The sequence below is a fragment of the Magallana gigas genome, chromosome 2, assembly GCF_963853765.1.
Source record: "Magallana gigas chromosome 2, xbMagGiga1.1, whole genome shotgun sequence".
In the NCBI taxonomy this organism is placed as follows: domain Eukaryota; kingdom Metazoa; phylum Mollusca; class Bivalvia; order Ostreida; family Ostreidae; genus Magallana; species Magallana gigas.
The window spans coordinates 15846599-15868704 of record NC_088854.1 but is presented as its reverse complement, the minus strand read 5'-3'; the positions used below and the strand labels follow the sequence as shown (position 1 = coordinate 15868704).

At 35.8% G+C, this 22106-nt stretch overlaps 3 protein-coding genes and 1 long non-coding RNA gene across 6 annotated transcripts; 1 reads left to right on the top strand and 3 right to left on the bottom strand.

Moving 5' to 3' along the window:
• Positions 1–741: 741 nt before the first annotated feature.
• LOC105343645 (glyoxylate reductase/hydroxypyruvate reductase) lies at positions 742–8962 on the bottom strand. The gene is made up of 3 exons (XM_011451085.4): positions 8635–8962; positions 2270–2440; positions 742–1585 (listed from the first exon to the last, which is right to left on the bottom strand). Exons 1-3 carry the CDS (start codon positions 8831–8833, stop codon positions 984–986), a joined length of 972 nt encoding a protein of 323 aa, XP_011449387.3. The 5' UTR covers positions 8834–8962; the 3' UTR covers positions 742–983.
• A 1070-nt stretch (positions 8963–10032) lies between these two features.
• LOC105343646 (nucleoporin p54) lies at positions 10033–18114 on the top strand. Of its 2 annotated transcripts, XM_011451086.4 has the most exons (12): positions 10033–10262; positions 11926–11979; positions 12168–12391; positions 12644–12704; positions 12835–13058; positions 13500–13687; positions 14125–14318; positions 15203–15351; positions 15724–15831; positions 17016–17135; positions 17399–17509; positions 17748–18114. In XM_011451086.4, exons 1-12 carry the CDS (start codon positions 10166–10168, stop codon positions 17862–17864), a joined length of 1647 nt encoding a protein of 548 aa, XP_011449388.3. In that variant the 5' UTR covers positions 10033–10165; the 3' UTR covers positions 17865–18114. The 2 variants fall into 2 exon arrangements, with proteins under 2 accessions (XP_011449388.3, XP_011449389.3); XM_011451087.4 differs by lacking the exon at positions 11926–11979 and having other exon boundaries at positions 10034–10262.
• Positions 10729–11702, bottom strand: LOC136272756 (uncharacterized). Its single transcript, XR_010710816.1, has 3 exons — positions 11549–11702; positions 11248–11367; positions 10729–10827 (listed from the first exon to the last, which is right to left on the bottom strand). It is a non-coding gene; the product is annotated as an uncharacterized lncRNA (long non-coding RNA).
• A 219-nt stretch (positions 18115–18333) lies between the features above and the next one.
• On the bottom strand, positions 18334–21768 carry LOC105343652 (complement C1q-like protein 4). 2 transcript variants are annotated; one of them, XM_066075237.1, is made up of 4 exons: positions 21189–21768; positions 20657–20886; positions 19172–19306; positions 18334–18782 (listed from the first exon to the last, which is right to left on the bottom strand). In XM_066075237.1, exons 1-4 carry the CDS (start codon positions 21409–21411, stop codon positions 18507–18509), a joined length of 864 nt encoding a protein of 287 aa, XP_065931309.1. In that variant the 5' UTR covers positions 21412–21768; the 3' UTR covers positions 18334–18506. The 2 variants fall into 2 exon arrangements, with proteins under 2 accessions (XP_065931309.1, XP_034304092.1); XM_034448201.2 differs by having other exon boundaries at positions 19160–19306; positions 21189–21751.
• Positions 21769–22106: the final 338 nt, after the last annotated feature.

The window sequence follows — 22106 nt, the reverse complement described above, 5'->3', positions numbered from 1 at the left end:
CAGGCTTCAAAGGCCAAACTCAGTCAGTCCTGGAAGCTCGAAAACACATTCATGGACAACGGACGCCACGCCTGGGCCAAGATGAATCTCTATGCCGATTGCAAGAAGTGTATGTGGAAGGATAATGGAGTAGTGAAATCGACATGCAAAATCCGCCCCGTGCAGCCGACACCACGCTAACGGTGTAGTGCCTTAAGCAGACTTTTGCTTTGGGTGAACAGTTTCTAGTCCATCACTCGTCAAAACAAGATGGCTACCACATACGTCTCTACTTTCTGCTTTGCTTCAGGATAAATCTACGCTTTGTGGTGTTTTCAGGAGTATTGGTGTGGTGCTTAATGATTCCTGCTCAATGATCATATGCTGTTTTGGCGCGATGACATGTACCTTTTCAGTATTATTGTTTTGTTTTCCGACCATCATCTTTCCTACCAGTTTATGGAACTTTTAAAAGAAATTTCTGGACTTTCCAACACAGATCAATTATGGAAAAGTGTTTGTTATTAGTTCATTTAATTTAATCATCTTATTATATATTTTAATGGCGTTGATTTCACGGTTTACAGAATATTTGTAACACTTGTTTTTCGTAATGTATGTCTATATTTACATTTCATGTGAATTTCAACTATTTATTTATTTATATTGCATTTTAAAATAAAAATTTAAAATATCTTATCTACATATCAGTTTTTATCAATGCGTAAATATATTAAATGAAATCACACAGGGACCAAGGACTCTGTGTTAGTGAAAATTTTATATAAACTATTATTAATTCTCTGTACAAAGCAAAGCAGATTATATTTAAATGTTGAAATGAATATACATTTTTTAAACCTAATGCAATAATTACAGTGTACCTGTACTAAGTGGCATTCTGTTTTATTGGGTATATTTGCTTTACCCTCTAATTATACAATATATTGAACACAAATTTTATATATACTCTGCATTCCCCAATATTTGTCCCAACAACCACTTCATTGTGGTACTGGCGATGGCAGCCTTTTTCCTTTCAGGCCTGCGATCAGATTTTTAGCGGCTAGCTCCGCCATCGCGTTACGTGCATACACCGTGGCGCTTCCAATATGAGGGGTAATCACGCAGTTCTTCAAGGTGTGTAGAGGATGTTCGCGCGGAAGGGGTTCCGGGCTGGTCACGTCTAATCCTGCAGCCAAAATAGTCCCCGACTTCAATGCATCATATAAATCCTCTTGATTAACCAGGACACCACGGCTCGTGTTGATGAAAATAGCGTTGTTCTTCATTTTACTGAATGCACTTTTATTAAATAAACCCATGTTATCCTTGTTCATAGAACAACAAGCTATTACAAAGTCTGATTCTCCTAGCAGACGTTCAAAGCTCACAAACTCAGCATTAATTTCCGAAGCCCATTCTTTTTTGGTATTTCCGCTATACAGAAATTTTTGGACTCCAAACGGCTGCAGTCGCTTAGCAACAGCCAATCCTATTCTGCCTAATCCCACTATTCCTACGGTTGATTCTAACAATGTTTTCCCGCACAAATACAGTCCATTTTCCCAAGTTCCCCAACCGCCATCAACAACAGCAGAAAATGCTGAAAGCATCAAGAAGAAATGAAAGTTATATTAGCAAATTGACTTGTTTTACTTTCGTCAACACTCTTCTTTTAGTGGATCTTTTTTTTTTCAAATGAGAATATATTGACAAATAAAAGAAAGATAACTCTGAATATACGTTCAATCACCTAAAAAAGATGAATTTTATAATTATTAGGTCTCATGAAATTAAGACTAACATATTACTACTAGTATTTGATTCTCAGGGATTAGAAATTACTTTTTTTTTTGGGGGGGGGGGGGGGGTTGAAGCTCCGTTGCTCATCATTACCGTGTAGCTAGACAGTATATCTGCTAGAGAGTGCATTGTTTTTTCAAGTTTTATCTAAAACTTAAAGCTTCTTCTGCGGTTAACTGTTAATGTTATTATCAGATTCAACCAATTATGAAATATTTTTCACTTTAAAAGAAAAGGGGGAGGTATTCTACCAAAGAATTTTATTGTTTCTTATTCATTATTGAAGACACAAATCCAAATACTGTTGCAACTTCAAGCGTTTATATTACAATACAACTTAATAAATTCAATGTTCATGTGCAAGACACAACCTTATCAAAGACATTATAAGTATCAAATAATCAACAGTGTAAAGATGATAAAAAAAAGATAGTTGACGACGACTATCGATGGCAAGAGCATTACCTGTATCGGTGACACCTACCTTCTTTCAGTCGGCGTGAAGTGGCCAGTAGTAGGGAGACGGTGGTCTCCGCTGTAGCATCCGTCAGTACCCCGGGTGTGTAACCGACACTTATGCCTCGGGCTTTGCACTCAGTTAAATCTATATGCTCCAAACCGACGGACATGGTACTCACACTTTTCAACGATTTTCCTGTGCAAAAATAAAAACTAATATATCCGAAGCCTATTTATTAACACGGCTATATATATTTATGTGATATACGAGGGTTGTCCCAAAATAATGTAGACAGGGCACATAATTTATAATCTGTTCACTGCAATTTCATTAGACTTCTATGTTTTTTTCAATGACCCTTTGGCAAACAATACTGAAAAATTCAAATCTGTACTTTATTTATCTCTCGAGAAATAATGAATAATTAGTAACAACAAGTTTTGTCAGGCGGCGCAATGTGCGACGTCGAAAATTTCCAGTTTTACGTTGTTGCTAAACCCTCCACATCGTTTACGATAACATTTACGTTTTATTTCCGAAAATGTCTTAGAAAAAATATTATCTTTGAAAATGTACCCTGAGTGCACATTCAACGTATATTTCTAGTTTTGTTTTTTGTTTTCAATATGTCGAAGTACAAACGATCTGTCGGCTCAAAACTTGCCCTGTATTACTTGTTGTCTAACGTACGTCTTGCCGAAATGTGTCGTTCAGCATTTTGACGTCCGTTGATATCGTTCGGGGTTTCTTTTTTCCACTTATTGTCATTATACTTGTTCAAATTTTTTCAATTTTGTTTAACTACTTATTCACAAAACGTATTTCTAATTGATTTTGTTAATTTCATTTATTTCCAAAGCCGCTTAGGATTTATTTCATGGTCTTTACAAAATTTTATCAGTTACTGCAGTGCCGCCTTAAACGCTGACATCGTCATTTTATTATGAGTTAACTTTTCGACTTGTCACAAAACGCGCTATAAAATATTTAAAAGTTTTGTTATAGCCGAAACATTTTCTGGGTGAATAATAGAATTATTATCAAATATCAATGTATGTTTTATTTGAATTTTTTATTCGAAAAGTACTTTTCCTCGCAATTTTCTTTTCACTATGTTGATTTTAACATTTTGTTTTTGACATTGCACCGCATGTCGAATTTTTGATCTAACATGCTTTCATTTCACTAATCTAATCTCAAACAATATTTGAATTTAAGACATTCTTTGAATTCAAATTTCTTGAACCCTTTGTGGCACGGATTTCATCTTCCTTTGTCTTCGATTAACTGAATAACGACACTTGTCTACGCTAGTTTGGGATAACCCTCGTAGGGTCTAATTTTCGCATGATTTAATTTGATATAATATATGTTTGCTGGTATGATATGATGATGTATTGATGTATAATCATTCCTCGTTTACCTTATCAAGGTTTATATTAGAAACCAAGAAATTGACTCAAACCTCAGTTAACTGCTGGGACTTGCACTGTAAATGAACATTTTTCATATCTAAAAACTAATCAACGGTATATTCGTCGCAAACCAATATGTAGGTAGTCTGTTACTTAACCAAGTCAGGCAGTTCGAAAAAACGATATCCGGTAGGGCTTTTTTGTTAAACAAGAACGTTTGGAACTGCAATATCGAACATCCTCTCTGGGGGAGAGAGCTATACGGACTCCAGACCGTGGACTTTAGAGATCTACAGGAGATGGGTGGGTCGTATGGAGGGTAATCGTGTTCAAAAATCCAGACATGTAAACTTGTAAATCCGAATATGCAATCGTGTTGATGTGTGAGCCTGAGCATGAATATGTGTAATTCTGATCGTGTAACCTATAAAACTCGGGCATAAACACGTGTAAGATTTGACTCAGCTCCTTCGCATGACGCACATTTTGCAACTTTATTGTTTACATTAGTTAATTAAACCTTCAACTTTGCACACTTTCAATCCGTAGACTTCAGGCTCGGCAATAGCACATCTGACATGATACAAATTGACAAATGTAAAGTCTACAAGTATGTCGAATTTTGACATGACCTTATATGGCAACTGCCTTGCTGCGGGAAAAGGCATGCCGTAACCGCCGGACCGGAATGAACGAAAAATAAACATAATATTCAGCTTAACTGTTGCAATAAGCTTTTAATGAACGACACCCATTCTATCGAAAACACCGGTATTATTTTTAGAGAAAAAAAATTGAGGTATGATTGAAACTGGACCAAACAGGAAGAGGTTCATGTAGAAAAAAAAATCGTTGCCGATGTGACGAATGCGCTATAATTTTTGAAATGCGCACTCTTTTCTAGAAATGAGACGGATCAAGAAATTTCCTAAGGGGGTAAATATATTTTGAGCGGCATGGGGTTCGAAGACCGCCGTGAGGTCCCATGTAACTCCATTGCTTCTGAATTCTAAGAATTTTGAGAGTGAATTTTTAACCGGGTTTCCGATTATTGAAATAGTAAAAATTGCAGACGGCCGAGTGGCTGTCAAAAAGGTACCCTTATTGTACCGATAACTCCTCGAACAGTTTTCAAGATAGGAAGTTGTTCTTTTGCAGATCATTTATACATATATATCAGAAGTATGCAAATTGCTAGGATTTTGATTTCTGATGATTTATAAAAATATCAGCTGTTGAACTTAGTCATTTTTGGGCAAAAACATTGCATATAGAGTACCCCATTTTTACTCTTGTTATTTTTCTGAATTAGTTAGAATAAACGACCTGCAAGGATTTGGTAATTTTTCGCGGAAAAATTTATGTTACTTTACATGTATTTATACTTTTTGTTGTTGTGTAAGTGAAAGATAAATAATAACACAATCTTTAATAATAATAATAAAAACTAGCGCATATTTTGTGTGCGCCGTAAATTGAAGTTTTACTATGGGAGGCACTGTAGCTCAAAGATCGTCCATCTGTATTTTTAGACAGGGAGCTACAGACCTGCAGCTAGTTTACAAGTGACTGTAAAGCTGTATTATACTAGCTCTCCAAAATTTTTATCAGACAACTTCACAAAGTGAGTCTGTATTGAACCGACATTCAGGACGTCATACTCAATCCCGTAATAATTGCTTAAAATAATTTTTAAAAAATGTCAATTTTTACCTGCATGATAGGCTTTTTTCCTATATATCGCCGACAAGACAATGCAAAGAAACATTTCTTAAAATAATTTATACACATTTTAATTTCACGACAGTTAACCTTATCTTTGGAATTTTTATTCATTTTTTTTTAAAGAGGGTGTCGCTTCTTATGTCTCATATTACCGGGTTATCACAATCTCAAAACAAATGTCTTTAAATAGTTTGTTTTTCTTATCGATAACTTTGCAACTCAGCTGACGGACCCCGTGTAATTTTTCGCGTGGGGGGGGGGGGGTCTTGTCACAACTTTGTTGTAGCGATTAGGATGCATTTGGAGATATTTTCTTAATTCAGCCGAGGCCTATACTTTAACAATTTGTTGCATGTACTCTAATAACAGTGGCGTCGGAAGCAAATTGAAAGGGGGGGCTGAACTAATCATGAAAAATATTGACAAGAATTCCCATAATCATGAAAATTCTAATCCGTGGGGGAGGGTATACCAATAACTCCAATCTTACCTGCCCAATCCCCCCCCCAATCATGAAATTCCTAATCCGTGGTGGTGGTGGTGGGGGGGGGGGGGGGGTGGGGGGGGGTGCTAGTATACCTACTATGACTCTAATTTTCAATATCACTATTAATATTTCATTCTCTTTTTAAAAGGTCTTTTAGGGAACAATTTTGTTTGTTGCGAGGAAAAAGTAGGGGGGGGGGTTGAATCCTCCCTGTTGCTATGTTCCTAATGCTTAGGTCTAACTTGGCAAAAAAGTGGGGGGGGGGCTAAGTCCCCCCCTAGCCCCCCCCCCTCCCGGTTCAGACGCCTATGAATAAAAATGCGTATTATATCTTTATACACGTTTATTCAAACAAAGTCATTAAATGTATTTTTTTAAGTTCTAAGAGGATATCTGAAGCCGATCGAATTCTTTACTCGCTTCTTTTATACATTCTCTTGATAAAATGTACACCAATCTCATTATTTAATTTCCGAAAAATAATACTTTATGAAATTTTGTTATCCAGAGATAATATGATTATAGGCTTACCTAATATTTTTTTTTTATTCCGTCCCTATTCCGGCGATTACGGCATGCCTTTACCTGCAGCTAGCCTTTTTCTATCAGTGACGTCACTGTTTCCATATAAGGTCATGTCAAAATTCGACAAACTTGTTGCCTGACGTCATGACGTCAGGCATATCTAAGGTTTAAAAGTTGCATTCTCCGAAACAGTGCAGACAATGGGACAAGCAATATCATGATATTTCACAAAAAAGATTAACCGATGCATGTTTAAGATGTCAGCATTTATATTCACAATTGATGAAAATGTTATATGGCATGTAATAACAACAGCAGGCAAGTGTTTTCAAGTAAAAGGGACGGTCACCATGCAATGCACGTGTGTAATCCTGATTTAAAAATAGATCAGCATTACACCATATTTGAACGGTAAAAAATGGGGTAGGGGGTCATGGCAACAAGTTGTAACATATTGTCTATTACGGTACAATGTAAGTAATAATTGGTGTTGGATTATCATTATTACAAAAGAGTCATCAGTTTGGATTAAAACAAATATATATTATATACGGCTGACCAGTATGTTTACTGGAGGAACTCAATCGCCAAAGCGGGGTGTGACCCGATTTTCGTTCAGTTGGAAGATTTCATTAATCTTGAAAAGGGGTCATAACCCGCGTGTCTTACTAAATGTACATTACTACATTTAACAATTACTAATCAAGTGTGTTTCTTAATTCGATAGATTTCTTCGAAGACACCCGATCCAAAGTATAATATAATATTCATCTGACCCCCTCCCCATGGATCTCTGCCAATGGATGAGTTCATTTGTTGTGTGAACGGTAATAGCAGGATTTCGCGCCATAATGTCTCATTCATAGTTTTTGCGCGCTGATTAGTTGACGAGTCCGTTGGGATCATGCGAACACCCCAGAGCACACCATGTGTTTACATCACAGGCACGTAGCTTCGGGGGTTGGGTTGAGGGGGGCTGCTTCCCCCTCCCCACTTTTTTGGCGGCTGGCAATTTTCTTAAACCTCATATGACAAATGGAAATATCATAGATTTGCCCCCCCCCCCTCCACTTTTGTAGGAGCACGCAATAAATGAAACTGCAAATAAGGAATTCTAATTGAATTGAAGTTACAGTTAGGTTATTTTTCATGAAGAATTCACCCTTTTTTAATTGCTTGTCAAGATGATTTTGATGAAGCTGCCCACACACATTAAAAAACAATACGTGTTTGTACCCTTTCATATTTCATATGGTTAGAACTTTTTAAAAATGCCTTTCAGTTGATTTTGCATCTTAATATAATAAATACAATTTTAAAAAAAAACGACTATTTACTCTCCAGCTTTCAAGCTTACATGCACTTAAATATTATTTTATATGTGCACATTCCTAAAAAAATATTGAATTAAGTGATAAATATGTACATAATTAAGTGATATATATGTACATATTCTAGATCGAAGATAAGACTTACATTTCGTCTTAAATTTGCATATTCCGTTTATAAATTTATGATCAGCAGCGAAAATTAAAATTCATTTCTGATAAGATAACCTAATTGATACATGCATGCTTCCATTGAATAATTTTGTTTAGTCAGGCAAGCTTTTTGGAAAGCTATTACTTGTAGACTTTACATTTGTCAATTTGTATCATGTCAGATGTGCTATTGCCGAGCCTGAAGTTACAAATGCAGAAACTACGGATTGAAAGTGTGCAAAGTTGAAGGTTTAATTAACTAATGTAAACAATAAAGTTGCAAAATGTGCATCATGCGAAGGAGCTGAGTCAAATCTTACACGTGTTTATGCCCGAGTTTTATAGGTTACACGATCAGAATTACACATATTCATGCTCAGGCTCACACATCAACACGATTGCATATTCGGATTTACAAGTTTACATGTCTGGATTTTTGAACACGATTACCCTCCATAGGGTCGGGGTACCCTTGAAAATTCAAATTGCTAGTATTTATACTGAAGTTATATATAACAAATATGCCTCGGACCCCACTCCCCGGCAAATTCAATTACCCCCCCCCCCCCCTCTAACCTTATCCAATCGTAACTACTCGGCCATTTCCGTCACCGCAAATTTATCGGTTACGGAAAAGGGCGAGCGTGATCCGAATGGCATTTATCACGGATCATTCGGCAAACCTCGGTCGATGCTTCGAATGACGTACTTTGTAATAAAAATAGTTGAGGGGTTTTCCCCCAATAACCTACATACCAGCGATGTCCAGCACCTCTTTGTCGACTTTATCTGGGGGGTGGCACAGTATTCCCTCCACACCGACCACACCCTCCAACATTTCCTGTCTGGTTATAAATCGATCGTCCCTCATCGCTTTCACCGTGCAGAATTCCTCGATCAGCTCCATACCCCGGGGAGGGGGAACACGTGAAACGAAAACGAACGGCTTTGACATTTTCAGTTTTCTGTGGTCTGTCACCTGTGTGTCTGATAAGGTCTAACCGCTGTACGGGGTTTGCTTTTAAATAGATGTAATTTAAACATGCCCAACTCATGAGGTGAAGGTCGATCGGTTACTGAAGGGACGCTGTGCAAATAAATAGGACATGCACGGATCCAAATTTTCCGGAGGGGGGAGGGGGTCCGAAGGATATTTGACTTTGCCCGGGGGGGGGGTGAATTTTACAATGTTAATTAAAAAAATGATTTCTAAAGGGGGTGGGGCCGGGTCCGCATCCACCCGACCTCCCCTCCCCCCCCCCCCCCCCCGGACCCTTTAAAAAGGGATCAATCAGATTTTCGATTACCAATAGTAATTAAGTAAGTAAACTTTTAAAGTAAGTAAATAAGTAAGTGAGTGAGGAAGTATAATTAATATATCATAATGTGTCATGTTATCATTTATAAATTTGACCACAAGATTAAGAATTTCCTTGTCTTCACTTTCAATTTTGAGTAACCAAAAACGTTTTTGTTCATTATCCGAAGCTGAATATTTTGGCCTAACCCTAACCAGATGTGTTTTTTTTCATATGGAAACTATAAAGAACTTAGATATCTAAGTAACGAATGGTTAACTATAGTTTACGGTTCGTAAACCATAGTTTACAGTCAATAAACAAATAGGATATCATATATGAAACCATAAGTTTAGCTCATTTTTTGTGAATTTGCATGACGTGCCAGATTGCGCCCCTGAGTAAACGTACCTTGAGACAGATCTTAATTTTTTTCCTTCAAATTCTAAAGTTGAAGATGAATATAAATTGTTAGATCAATACTGCAGTATGAATACAGCAAAAAAAGGATATATTCCTATTCAACTTCATTTGAAAAATGTCTTTCTCAAGGTTTACATTTACTCAGGGGTGCAAAAAATATCCATTATGAAGGAAAAACTACAATATATAGATCTATCTTATGTTGTAGGCCTACACTGTGTCCTTCTGTATTGTATATAGTACTGTTTTTCCCATAACTAGGCCAATGACCCACTTTACATGCTGTAGTGACTAAAAATCTGTCAAAAATATCCACTATTTTTACCAAGGCTTTCTTTATTTTGAAATTCCTACAGATAATAAAACGATCCACTTGGCAGGATGACTGCTAACCGGAATGAAAAAAAAAAGATTCAGTTATGGCCCTTGACCAAATCTTTTGTGGTGAAGATAAAAAGAGACGAGCGGGAAAGCAAAATGGCATGATATTAAGCTCGTAGAAGATAGAATGTAGTTCATTAAAAGGACATGAAATCTAGTCTGACAAGCCAAACTACCTAAGAAATATGGCATTTAGTCTTGGAGTTGGAACAACACCGTTCGGTGCTACTGGTACCACATCAACGCCCTCCTTTGGATTCGGGACCTCCACACCATCTACAGGTATACCACTGTTTCGATCCAGAACTTCAAACTACCTATCAGTAAATAAGACTGTCGTTGTTTACGTTGATTTGTAACTTTATAATTAATAGTTACATATTGTAGAGCACTAATATCAATTAACTTGTTTACTGTTTTTAATTTTTATGCAAATATTTTATTCTGTCAGATATAATACAAATGGGAATTCCCTTTTCTATATTTAGTTCTAATATTTTAAGGTGGATCTCTACACCAAATAAGTGTAGGAGATTTTTGTTGCATGGATTTGTTACCAATACTAGGCACAGTATTCAACAATAATAGACCTCAAAATACAGTACACTATTTTCTAGAGAATTTTTAAAATATCAATCTGGTTCCAGATAACCCCTTATTTATCAAAATTTTAAACATTTCTGTTTTAAAATTCTTATGAAAGTGAAATGTTATTAAGTTTAGAAATGAAAAATAAAAAAATCATGAATAAAGTTTGTATGATTTTTATTGGAATCCACATAAATATGAAACTAAAATATAAAAAAATTCTTTTAAGGCAAACTGCTGGACAAAATCCCACAAAAGCCTGAAAATATAAACAATATTCGTCGGTCAATGGGATGAAGAAAAGAAATTGAATGAAATTGAAAAATTAAAGGAAATACTTAATTATTGCAAAAATCTTGGTATGAAAGATCCTGTTTTAAGAGTTGTCTTTCTTTATTTTACATGGTCTCAAATATCTTGGGATCAATTTTTTAATTAAGAAAAACCACGAAGAAAAATTAAAAAAAGGAACAGGTCTATGCTAAATATGTAGATATAAGATTAGTAGTGCTTCTGATAATGTTTGAAGCTGAAAAATTATACTTTTGATGAATGCATTATATATATATTTAACTCTTTAAAACAAAATATAAGTAGTTAATTATATTATAAATTGCCTTTTACTTTTTTATATACAATAGCAATTATAAACAACAACCATACGCATATTAATACATACATTAGATGTCCATAGTGATACACATGCATGTGTGGAAATGAAAAACATGCTCCTTTTCAGACTTCTGTCTTTCCCTCATTTGGCTTGCAAATCCGGGCTTCCACTGCTATTGCTACCTAGCTGTATTTATGTTAATCAAAATACATTAGTTTAATGTCAAAGTTTCAATGAAAGTCTTTTACTGCAAATGTTTTTTTTTAATTTGGAAAGTTAGAATCAATTCAAGAGATCGTACTACGGTACTTTCGTTTTATATTCATCATACATATATAGTTTAAATGAAAATTTGACATCTGCTTACCTATATCGATAATCCGTCACATATGTATGATCGTCTGTTGCAGATGACATGACAAAAATGTATTGCCAATATAGCAGCAGAGCAGGGAAACTGTATATCATTTAGATTCCACGTTTTCCGTACAAAACAGCTGATAATCAATGTTAGTTAAAAGCTTTAAACAGGAAGAAAATTGACATATTTTCTAAGCGTTTTGGTGATTTCCTATCTTATCTCCTTAGTTAGGAGAGTTCAATTAAACGGTGTATAGCTATTTTGTACCACGACATAATGTTATCAATCCGGAACACAATGGCGTTTCGAACGGAAGTCAGACATGTTGTGACGATGTAGCCTTCCACCTTAATGCATGGATTCTTGAATTTTTTTTTCACCAGGATTTGGGTTTGGAACACAGCCCACTACAACAACCTCTTTGGGATTTTCATTTGGTAAATTAGGCTTAGGCCTGGTAATTTACAATGTATGCAATCATGCAGTCATGAAACAGCAATTTGCATTGTACTGATATGAACATATTTTTGTATGTAACACTAAAACTCTTTCTCTTTGACCTTATTTTCTTCCTAAATTTATTAGTTAAAAAATAGTATGACAGTATCAATATACATATTTACAGGTGGTTTTGGTACCCAAGCAAAAACAACAGCAGCCACAGGTTTTTCATTTGGAGCACCTGCTGCCACTACAGCATCAGGATTTTCCTTTGGTGGTGCCCCAGCCTCCAGTGCCTCTACAGGGTTCTCATTTGGTGGAGCACCTGCTTCAACTGCTACAACAGGATTCTCATTTGGAGGTGCAAATACTGGCACATCAGCATTTGCAGGAGGTTCAGCTTTTCCAGTAAGATTCATTTGTACAAATCTACCTGAATTAAAAGAGCTTAGTTTAAATCCTGTCTTGAATATTCAAATCAGATACTCACTTTATTATTTTGTTTAATAATTTCTTCAATATTGATGACATGTGTCATGAAATAAAATTGTTTTGTAAAAGAAGAAAAGTGTTAAAATGTATAAGTGTTGAATGATACTGAACACAAAATTTCAATGTGGTAAAAATTTTCTTAATCTGGTTAAACTTTCCCTTTTCTAGAGTTTTGGAACAGGCCTTGGAGGAACAAGCACTTCCACGTCTGCATTTGGTTTTGGTGGGGGTAAGTTTAAGTTTTAAAAACAGAGCTGATTTTTTTTCCTTTCTTTGGTTTATATTTATAGATTACAGTAAGTCAAAGAATCGGAATAATTTTTTTTTTTAATTATTGCATTTTTTTAATGAATTAAAAGCCCAACAGACAAATCCCCTTCAAGCCCAGCAGCCACAGCAGGCTACATCCAACTTGGAGAACATTGCATCGGCTGTGACTCTGCCACAGATATATGGAGATGAAAGGGATGCCATAATAGCCAAATGGAATCAGCTACAGGCTGCATGGGGCACAGGGAAAGGAATATACAATCCACGAGGAAGTGTTGAATTCACTCCAGATAATCCCTACTGTAGATTCAAAGTAAGATTAGAAAATTATTGATTAAACAAACAATGTCAATCATTTCATATCAATTTTATTTGTTATTTTTAATATTCAATTGGAATAAGCATGATTTAAGAATCAATAATATAATGAGTGTTAAATTGTACGTGTTTTTGAACCTGTGTCAATTGAAAATAATCAGCACAACTATTTTAAGTTCTTGACTGCGTTGTTATTAAGTCTTTATGTTTCTCATTAGCAATCTTAGACTTTCAGATATAAAACTTTGTTTTGTTACTTCTAACAAAAAGGCTGGAATCTCTTTAATTTTTAACACAGTATTTCATGATTTTTCTTGCAGAGTTTTAAAACTTGATATATGCTAGTACCGGTTTGAGACTTCATTTCTCTGTCTAATCCTGCTATCCTTTTGGGTGTATTACCGGTACATGTATAATCTCTGTCTGATTTTGTTAGGCTGTGGGGTATAATCGCCTGCCAAAGACAAAGAATGAAGATGGGTTGGTTTCTCTGTTCATAAAGAAACCTGAAGCAGAGGTGAGAGCTAACCAACAGCAGATTGTGGACACGCTCTTTGTGATTTTTGGAAGCAAGCCTCAACTCTCTGTGTGTGTGGAAGGCATTAAGAAGCTCCCAGATAACCTGTAAGAACTTTCTACGAGATATATTGACAAAATTTTTTAGTTGAAAAGGAAAACCTGCATTATGGCTCATTTTAGTATAGTTTTATGTTTAATGAAAATGGAGTTTTATCCATGATGTTATTTACACTAAGAGGGAACATTGTGTTGCTTTAGAAGTGTCTGATGTTTTCTACTTTGCTTCAGTTTTTGCATTTATGTATGCTCACATTTAAATTCAAAACTCTTGACATCAAGATGCAACATCAATACTTCAGGGCATTAAGTTATGCATGTATTCCAGAGAACTGCATCTATATTAAAAACTGATCCTAGAGTTAAGTAAATCGTTTAAAAAGTAGTACATGTTAAATTTTTTGCTTGATATCAATTGATAGAGAAAATTAATTTTCGTAGATTAATCTTGTCAGAACTAAAATGTGAAATGATATTTTCTACAGGACAGAATTTGTGATTTACATCCTTGAAAGACCTGCTTCAGGACCTGCAAGAAGAATTCCTTCAAACGAGACCACTAACTTCCTTAATGGACAACTGATTCAGCTGAAGAGTAAGCTGGTGGTGGAGAACATTGTCCCCAAGATGGGCTTTACGGAGCAGGCACTAAAAGAGTACCTGGACACCCCACAAGAAGGTACTCCAGTGGATAGAATATGTTGGTTTTAAGTACTGTTAAATGTATTAAAGCTGCTTGGTCCGATTTTTTTGTAATTACAGTATCAAAATTTTTTCCATACAAATCATTTATCTTAGAAAGTTATGGACTTTTTTCTATTTAAACCAGCAGAATGAGTCTTCTTTCAAAGTTAGAAATATTCAAAGTAAATAAAAATAATTTCTCTTTGGGCAAACGAAAAAACAAACCAAAATGCATCACGGGAATGTTTAGAAAAGGAAACCGCTTGGTTTCGTCCCCCGAATGATTAGGGTTATTCAACCCGCATGCTATGTATCGATTGTAAAGAAAGCAGACTTTGGAAATATTAGCGAACAAAACGTACACAATCATGTTTATTTGTAATTTGTCTGATGATTTCGACCTTTATTTAAAGCGATGTCAAAGTCGTAATACAACCATACCCATACGTCTCGTCGTCAGGGGTGAAATTTAACATGAGGCGAAATAACGCGGTACCTTTTAATGTCGTTTGTTTTGTTAGCAAATTTTGTACGCATTTTTCTTCATTGAAATTTGGCATGATTGACGGGTAAAACTACTGCAATGTCTATTATTATACATATACTAAGCATAGCCATCGTTTAAAAGCGTGCATAAAATTTGATATAAAATCGGACCAAGCAGCTTTAAAAAAGTCGTTTAAATGTTTAAAATTCTTTACACCTGATAGCCTTGTATGCTCAAATACATGTATGTATAGTTTTTTAGACTGTATTTACTGTTGTGCATACCTTTATTAAGAATATCTTGAAGATATTTTCAAACTTTTTAAATTACTAGTAAATTTATAAAATTGATCCATATAAACAAATGTGCATGAACATTTTTTTTTGATACAGGTATTCATCCCTTTTTGTGGGAACAAGCCAAGTTAGACAACCCTGATGCAGACAGCTTGGTCCCTGTTCCAATGATTGGGTTTAAGGCCCTGCACCAGCGACTGAAGCATCAAGAGCAGCAGACCCAGGCTCATCAGCAACGCCTCGATGTAAGACACTAGATCTGTAGACACTTGATCTGTAGCACTGGTGTACTTTATGAATGAATATGAATGTGTACATATATATATGGGGAAATGGTGGTTACAGGTATCTCACTGTAGAGCTGAAACCAATACCACAAATTGATACTTGAATTTACAAAAACTACTGTTGTGTTTATATTAAACCCTGGTTGTCATCATGTATAGATATTTTTCAGATAGGTGTTCTTTGAAATTGTTAAAACTATGACACCCAGGTCCAAAATTTAGCCTCATGGGAGATGTTAAGTTTATAATATGGAGGAAATCTTCAGAAATTTTTCTCTTTAGAATAGCAATATTGGTTATACATTTGGTCAATTGTTTTCTTACATGCAGTTGATTGCTGAGGATTTGGAGTCACTTCAACAGAAGCAGGTGAACATGTTGGCAAAGTTAGAGGAGTACAAAAGGAAGCACATACAGCTCAGCCACAGACTCTTACAGGTAACTGATACACAGGCTCTTACAGGGAACAGATACACAGGCTGTTACAGGTAACTGATACACAGGCTCTTAAAGGTAGCTGATACAGCTCTTACAGGTAACTGATACAAAGGCTCTTACAGGTAGCTGATACAGCTCTTACAGGTAGCTGATACAGCTCTTACAGGTAGCTGATACAGCTCTTACAGGTAACTGACACAATGCTCTAACAGGTAACTGATACACAGGCTCTTACAGGTAGCAGATACACAGGCTCTTACAGGTAACAGATACATAGGCTCTTACAGGTAGCTGATACACAGGCTCTTACAGGTAGCTGATACAGCTCTTACAGGTAACTGACACATTTCTCTAACAGGTAACTGATACACAGGCTCTTACGGATAGCTGATAAACAGGCTCTTACAGGTAACTGATACACAGGCTCTTACAGGTAACAGATACATAGGCTCTTACAGGTAGCTGATTCACAGATTCTTACAGGTAACTGCTAAACAGGCTCTTACAGGTAACTGATACACAGGTTCTTACGAGTAGCTGATACACAGGATCTCACAGGTAACTAATATTTCTCACAGTATCACCGGTATGGTTTTTTTTGTACACTGAGTGTAAAACAGCAATGTGAGATTTTGCTTTCTGACACTGTGTATTACTATGCTGCTATGAAATGTAAATAAACATTGCATGCTGTAAGGAAATGATAAATGATGGAATGAGCTAATCAAAAAGTCATTTTTTGGGGGGCTAAATTAATTACAATTTATCATATTTTCATTGAACAAATTGTCGCTTGCTCTCTTCTAGACTTGCACTATTTGTGGCACGCAGAGGGATAAACCAAAAGTATAAACTTATGAATGTCGTAACGGAAAGTTTTTGAACATTGTTTCTTTACATAAAATATTTCAAGAAAAATAATCATTCATTATGAACTTGTGTTTAATAGTTAAATTCCACCCCCGAGATTAGAGCCACATCCTAGATTGTGAATCTTGTCCCCTTAGCGGAATTTTACCAGCCCACACTAGTAATAATGAATGATTCTATTGAGCTCAATGCTTTCAGAGCTCAGCAAGTTAAATCTCTCACAATATAGTCCGTTGGAGGGAAGTATGAATGGGTTTTAATTGTGTGTTACACATTTCTATGCCTATGAATTATATCTAAACTAATTTTTTCAGGTTGTTGTGAAACAAGAGATTTCTAGAAAAATGGGATATTCCATTCAAGCAGAAGAAGAACAACTTCGAGTGCAGTTGGAAAAAATTCAACTCGAACTCAACCACCCAACACAGTTTAAGGTACAAACTGCTTATGAACTACTGAAATTGTTTTGTTGTTTTAATCCCGTGCTGTTTAAATGAGACTTTAGATCAAATATAAGCTTGTCTAGGTTTTTGGTCCCCTCAGCTTGAGGTCATTTTACTGAGGTCACAGCATTAGCTCAAGTTATGACTGTTGTTTTCTCACATTCTAAGCTCTAGAAAGGAGGCGGAATAAATTTGTTTTTTTTTTACTTGGAAGTTGAAAGAATTATGTCTCAATTTCATCATATTTATGACAGGGGCGGTTAAATGAGCTGATGTCCCAGATCCGCATGCAGAATCATTTGGCGGGAACGAGAGCAGACGTCAGCTACCAGATGGATCCAAGCCTGCAGCAGGAAATCAAACATGTGAGTCTAGATCCTCCCTGTTCATGATCAGAGCATGTGGAATAATTCTGTTGGTGTGGTCTGGAAGTAACCATGAAATGTTGGAGATGTTATCATTAAACAAATAAGTAACTTAATATACTTTGCATGCAGGATGGCTCTTTATTAAACCCATGTTGTATTTAATAATGAAGAGATTTTGTGCTTGTAGCACATTTATAATCAGCTAAACTATTTGTTTCCATGGGTTTTATTTCAGCTCTTGAAACAACAACAAGAAGGACTTAAGCATTTAGTGAATATCATTAAAGAAGATGCACAGGACATCCAGTTAATGGAACAGAACCTTGAGGCCTCCCCATTCAGTCAGCGGTGACAGAGCCAGGGTCTCTCAACTTCCTGTACAATGTACATTTGTATTATCATTTGTTCCTATAGACACTTTACATGGCTACAATTCCTGTGTATTTGACAGGATTTGCCATATTTTCAACTCAATGATGTTTTGACATTCAAGCCTTTTTAGACTTATTATAGAGTGTGTGTATGTCATCATATACTGCAAATACCTGTTGTCAGATGTTATGAAATACTTTAAAACATTCAAAATAAAATTTACAGCAAATTTCAGGGTATTCGTATTAGTATTATACTAGTAACACTTTTTTTTAATAAGAAAAACAATGTACATTAATTGAATTGTATAAGACTAATGAAAAAATAGTAAAACAGATTTAATATGCAGATATTTTTAATGTTTAACTGGAATCAATAGTTTATGTTTGCATCATAAAAAGTAACTTGTTTAACATAGGCAAGTTTTTTTTTTATTTAAGTGCCTTAGTTATGTTTATTATTTGTATTAGGACTGTTTATGCATTTTCTTGATAACACACATAAAAACAAAACCAGGTTGAAATATCAAGTTATGTTTCCTGAATACATCAGATAATGCATGGATGAATTTATCGGTGATCAGTTTCAACCATTTCATTGCTCTGATTCTCTACCTCCGGTCTTAATCACTTGTTACTCTCAGTAAATGTCCGGAAAATGACGAGAACCCGAGCCCAGCCAACACCTGATTGGCTGGCAGGAGACAGTAGACCTTTTGACCCCTGCTCATTTTAATAATGAAGCTGTTGGAGGATCCCATCTCGTGCACTTGCTTTGGGGTGGACTTGGGTGTAGGGGCGGACATGAACGGACTCATGGGTGCCTTCTGAGCGGTGTTTTCTTCCCGGTGACCTATCGTTCCGTCAGCCCAAACGGACACCACTCGCTCACTGTTAAACTGAAAAGATATCGTACATTTTAATAGTTTATGCATTTTACTCGGGACGTGTAAACGTAAGTATATACATGTGATGGTTGTGCGTGTTTACGATGTCATGTTTGGATGTCATTTTCGAATAAAACGCCAAAGACTAAAGTCTCATTTTGCAAAAGTATAATTGTTGCTTAGCAGGTAAATTTCTGCGCTATGTTTTCTGATTCCAACGTCTCAGATTTTGAGAATATTGGTGTACACAAAAGAATTGAAATTGTTTCTGCGTAGTGGTTTTAAAATCAAAACGAATTTTTCCATTAAATGGACCCACTAAAGAATTGACTACAAGGTCTAGCTGAAGCTTTTAACTGAAGTCAAACCCAGTTGACCTTGACATTTACCATGACCCTGACCTCCGCCTGCTTGTTGACCACTGTGTGAGCGTGCACGGTAAACTGGTAATATCCGGGGATACGTGCCGTGAACACTCCCTTGTCCTCGTTGTACCCAGATCCGATATTACTGATCACGTTGTCAAACTGTATGATCTAAACCACAACTAAAATTATGTCAAAGCAATAAAGTTTCTCGGTAGATATGGTATTATTTTTGTATAGAACAGTACTCTCGCTCTGTATCAACAAGGGGATACATGTTCATTTATAACTTCAGAAACGCTAAATATTGCTCCTTTCTATATTTAGAAAAGTTAAAATAGATAATATGGAAAAGAAAACATTAACTGTAAATAATTCAATCGCGAGATGCAGGTTCATTCGTTAATTTGGAAAAGCATTTAATTGTTCCCGTCAAAAATTTAAAATGTTTGACTGAAATATTAGAATGGAAACATAAGCTGTTAATAGTTATGGCCTTAAAAACTGAAATTGCTGAGCTGGCATATTGCAGTAGCATGATGCGCCGACGCAAGTTCCTCACAATTATACGTACTTTGCCAAGGCGGTAAAGTAGCCACAAATTCCTAACACTCTCGGGGACAGAGTCACACCACAAATTGTGAATGATATTCAACGACTCAATTAAATCAATCGAAAGAACTCGTGGGAGCTCATCCTCAAAATTATGAGAGAAAATCAACTATGCAAAAATACGTGCATTTTTGGTATTTCGATATACAAATAGTTTTTGTTCAAAATGAACAAGCGATTTTGTCAACGTACATTTTTCATCATTACTAGGCATTGTGGAATAGCCAGGATAAGTAAATCAAATTGAGAACGGTTTCGTAATACATGAAATCATTAAAAAGAAAGCTCAAAAGTTTTTATTGCCCAACTGTGTGGCGCCCATAAAAAAGCATTGAATTTGGGGGAAAGTTTTGCAAAAGATAGCATTATACCGACATTCTTTGTCTCAAATAAAGACGTAATAGTGAGCGCTTTGCTAATGGTTGTCTGACAATTGCATTTTATTTCCTTTGAGCCTGTCAATTATTCATAACAAATTGCAGAGAATGGACCGTTTCTAATATCACCGTCATCAAATTCACGCAAAAGTTTGAAACCTAATTTTAAGTTGTGAATAAACCACTCATAAGCCTTTAGAAAATTTCATTTTGGTTTGTGGAAATGTCATTAAAGATACCTTGATGAAACAATAAAATCACGGTAATATTTCGATTGTTTATGGACAAGATTCATATTTTTCAATATTTTTGAATATTCAAAAAATGAAGCTTCTTAACTGAGGTTTCAAAATCTATTTTGTTGTAGCAATTTTACTCTTTTTTGCTCTTGATGTAAAGTTATGGCGAAATTATATATATAAAAAAACGATTTCTGTGAAACAAGAGCAAATTTCAGAACCATCAATAACTTTGTTTTATCTACAACTTCGTAAAACAAAATATGCAGAGGATATCATATCAATTGCACTACCTTATAATAACTGTACGGACCAAAAGGCCTCGCCTCCATAACCACAGAGAAAGCCACAAACATGTCCGTTACGTGAGTCCCATTGTCTCGGCCCCCGCGAGGTCCGGGGTCACCTCTAGGTCCCTGGGAACCTTGAGGTCCCCTGTCGCCTTTTGGTCCAGGTGGTCCTTGAGGACAATTGCTGCATTTTGTGTTATCTGCTGTGAAGTTTATCACACTTTCTTTACCGCCTGTAAATATCAAAGATATACTGATATATGTCGAAATACCAGTTTTTACTTAGACGGGGTTCACTATGGTATGGTTTTGGCTACTACATGTAGTACTAATTATAGAATCATATACTTATACATCCTGATAGCTCATTAGTAATGCCTTGGAAAAAATTCAATTGGTCAGACTAATTAAGGCAAATTGTAAACCCCTCTTGGAGAATCGTACTTCATCGTTATACGTTTTCGTTTAATGAGAAAGCACATAGAAAATGATAAACCAAAAAAGTACGTCCTGTAAATTTATTGTTAAGACCCACCTTGCTGTACTAGTCCACCATTGAGATAGATATTGACGGGACCCGCGGACTGATACACGACGTCCGGCTTTGTACATATCCTGTGTGTTTCATTTAGTTCATTTTCGGACACTCCGTTTTCTTTACCGAGTGCAACTGCACTCGCATTCAAAATTGGATTCAAACGAAGGTCGGAGTAACCCGTAGCCAGAAGAGGGATTAAATTGAGCAATAGAGGCCACATTGTTTTGACAATTTCTTGACTTTGTACGTGTATTGGAAGTCAAAGCTATTGCAGGTGTTGTGAAAAATTATCGAACCAAATTTAGTGTTATCTACCTTATACTACCGTTCCGTCATTGATATTAACTGCGGTGAAGTTGATATCAGAGATGGAAAATGACAATTTCGTGACAGTTTTGAGATATCAGACAGGGATCTGAAAATTTAAATTTCTCCTCGGCTGTAACTGATGGAAGATGCATATTTCCCAGAATACACTTGTTTTTCTGCATCCTATTCTATCCAATCTGGACATCTTTAATCGATCTGTCTGATTATAGAGTCAGCGATGTTTTGGCTAAAGCTACAAGTTTGCAATATGTTATCAATATAGGGCTGCCAAATTTTGAGTATTAAATTAATGTGTTATTCGTATTTAGTGACTCTACACAGTGTACTTTGTAAGTAAATGTCGTCACAGTATTTTAAGTTACGGGTAAAGTAATATAGTATATTTACATTTTCCAGTGCCTTTGCCTGTGATAACACTACGTATCGATTTTGTACTATATAACCCATAATACAAACGACGCCAAATTGAGGCGCCAGCGGGGTCTGATTATTTATATTTAAATATTTAATCGTACGATGGCTTAAAATAAACATAAGTAATAAGGAATCATTCTTTAAATATTAGGAGGTGATAATTTCGGTCGG

What these genes read in the sequence shown, in the direction of transcription:
- LOC105343645 (XM_011451085.4), bottom strand. Translation starts at nt 8,833, where the DNA reads ATGTCAAAGCCGTTCGTTTTCGTTTCACGTGTTCCCCCTCCCCGGGGT. An exon ending in AGAGGTGCTGGACATCGCTG is followed by an intron (nt 2,441 to 8,634) that starts GTATGTAGGTTA and finishes ATTTTTGCACAG; the next exon opens with GAAAATCGTTGAAAAGTGTG. An exon ending in TTCACGCCGACTGAAAGAAG is followed by an intron (nt 1,586 to 2,269) that starts GTAGGTGTCACC and finishes TGATGCTTTCAG; the next exon opens with CATTTTCTGCTGTTGTTGAT.
- LOC105343646 (XM_011451086.4), top strand. Translation starts at nt 10,166, where the DNA reads ATGGCATTTAGTCTTGGAGTTGGAACAACACCGTTCGGTGCTACTGGT. An exon ending in GACCTCCACACCATCTACAG is followed by an intron (nt 10,263 to 11,925) that starts GTATACCACTGT and finishes TTTTTTCACCAG; the next exon opens with GATTTGGGTTTGGAACACAG. An exon ending in CAGGAGGTTCAGCTTTTCCA is followed by an intron (nt 12,392 to 12,643) that starts GTAAGATTCATT and finishes TCCCTTTTCTAG; the next exon opens with AGTTTTGGAACAGGCCTTGG.
- LOC105343652 (XM_034448201.2), bottom strand. Translation starts at nt 21,411, where the DNA reads ATGTGGCCTCTATTGCTCAATTTAATCCCTCTTCTGGCTACGGGTTAC. An exon ending in TGGTGGACTAGTACAGCAAG is followed by an intron (nt 20,887 to 21,188) that starts GTGGGTCTTAAC and finishes TGATATTTACAG; the next exon opens with GCGGTAAAGAAAGTGTGATA. An exon ending in GTCCGTACAGTTATTATAAG is followed by an intron (nt 19,307 to 20,656) that starts GTAGTGCAATTG and finishes GTTGTGGTTTAG; the next exon opens with ATCATACAGTTTGACAACGT.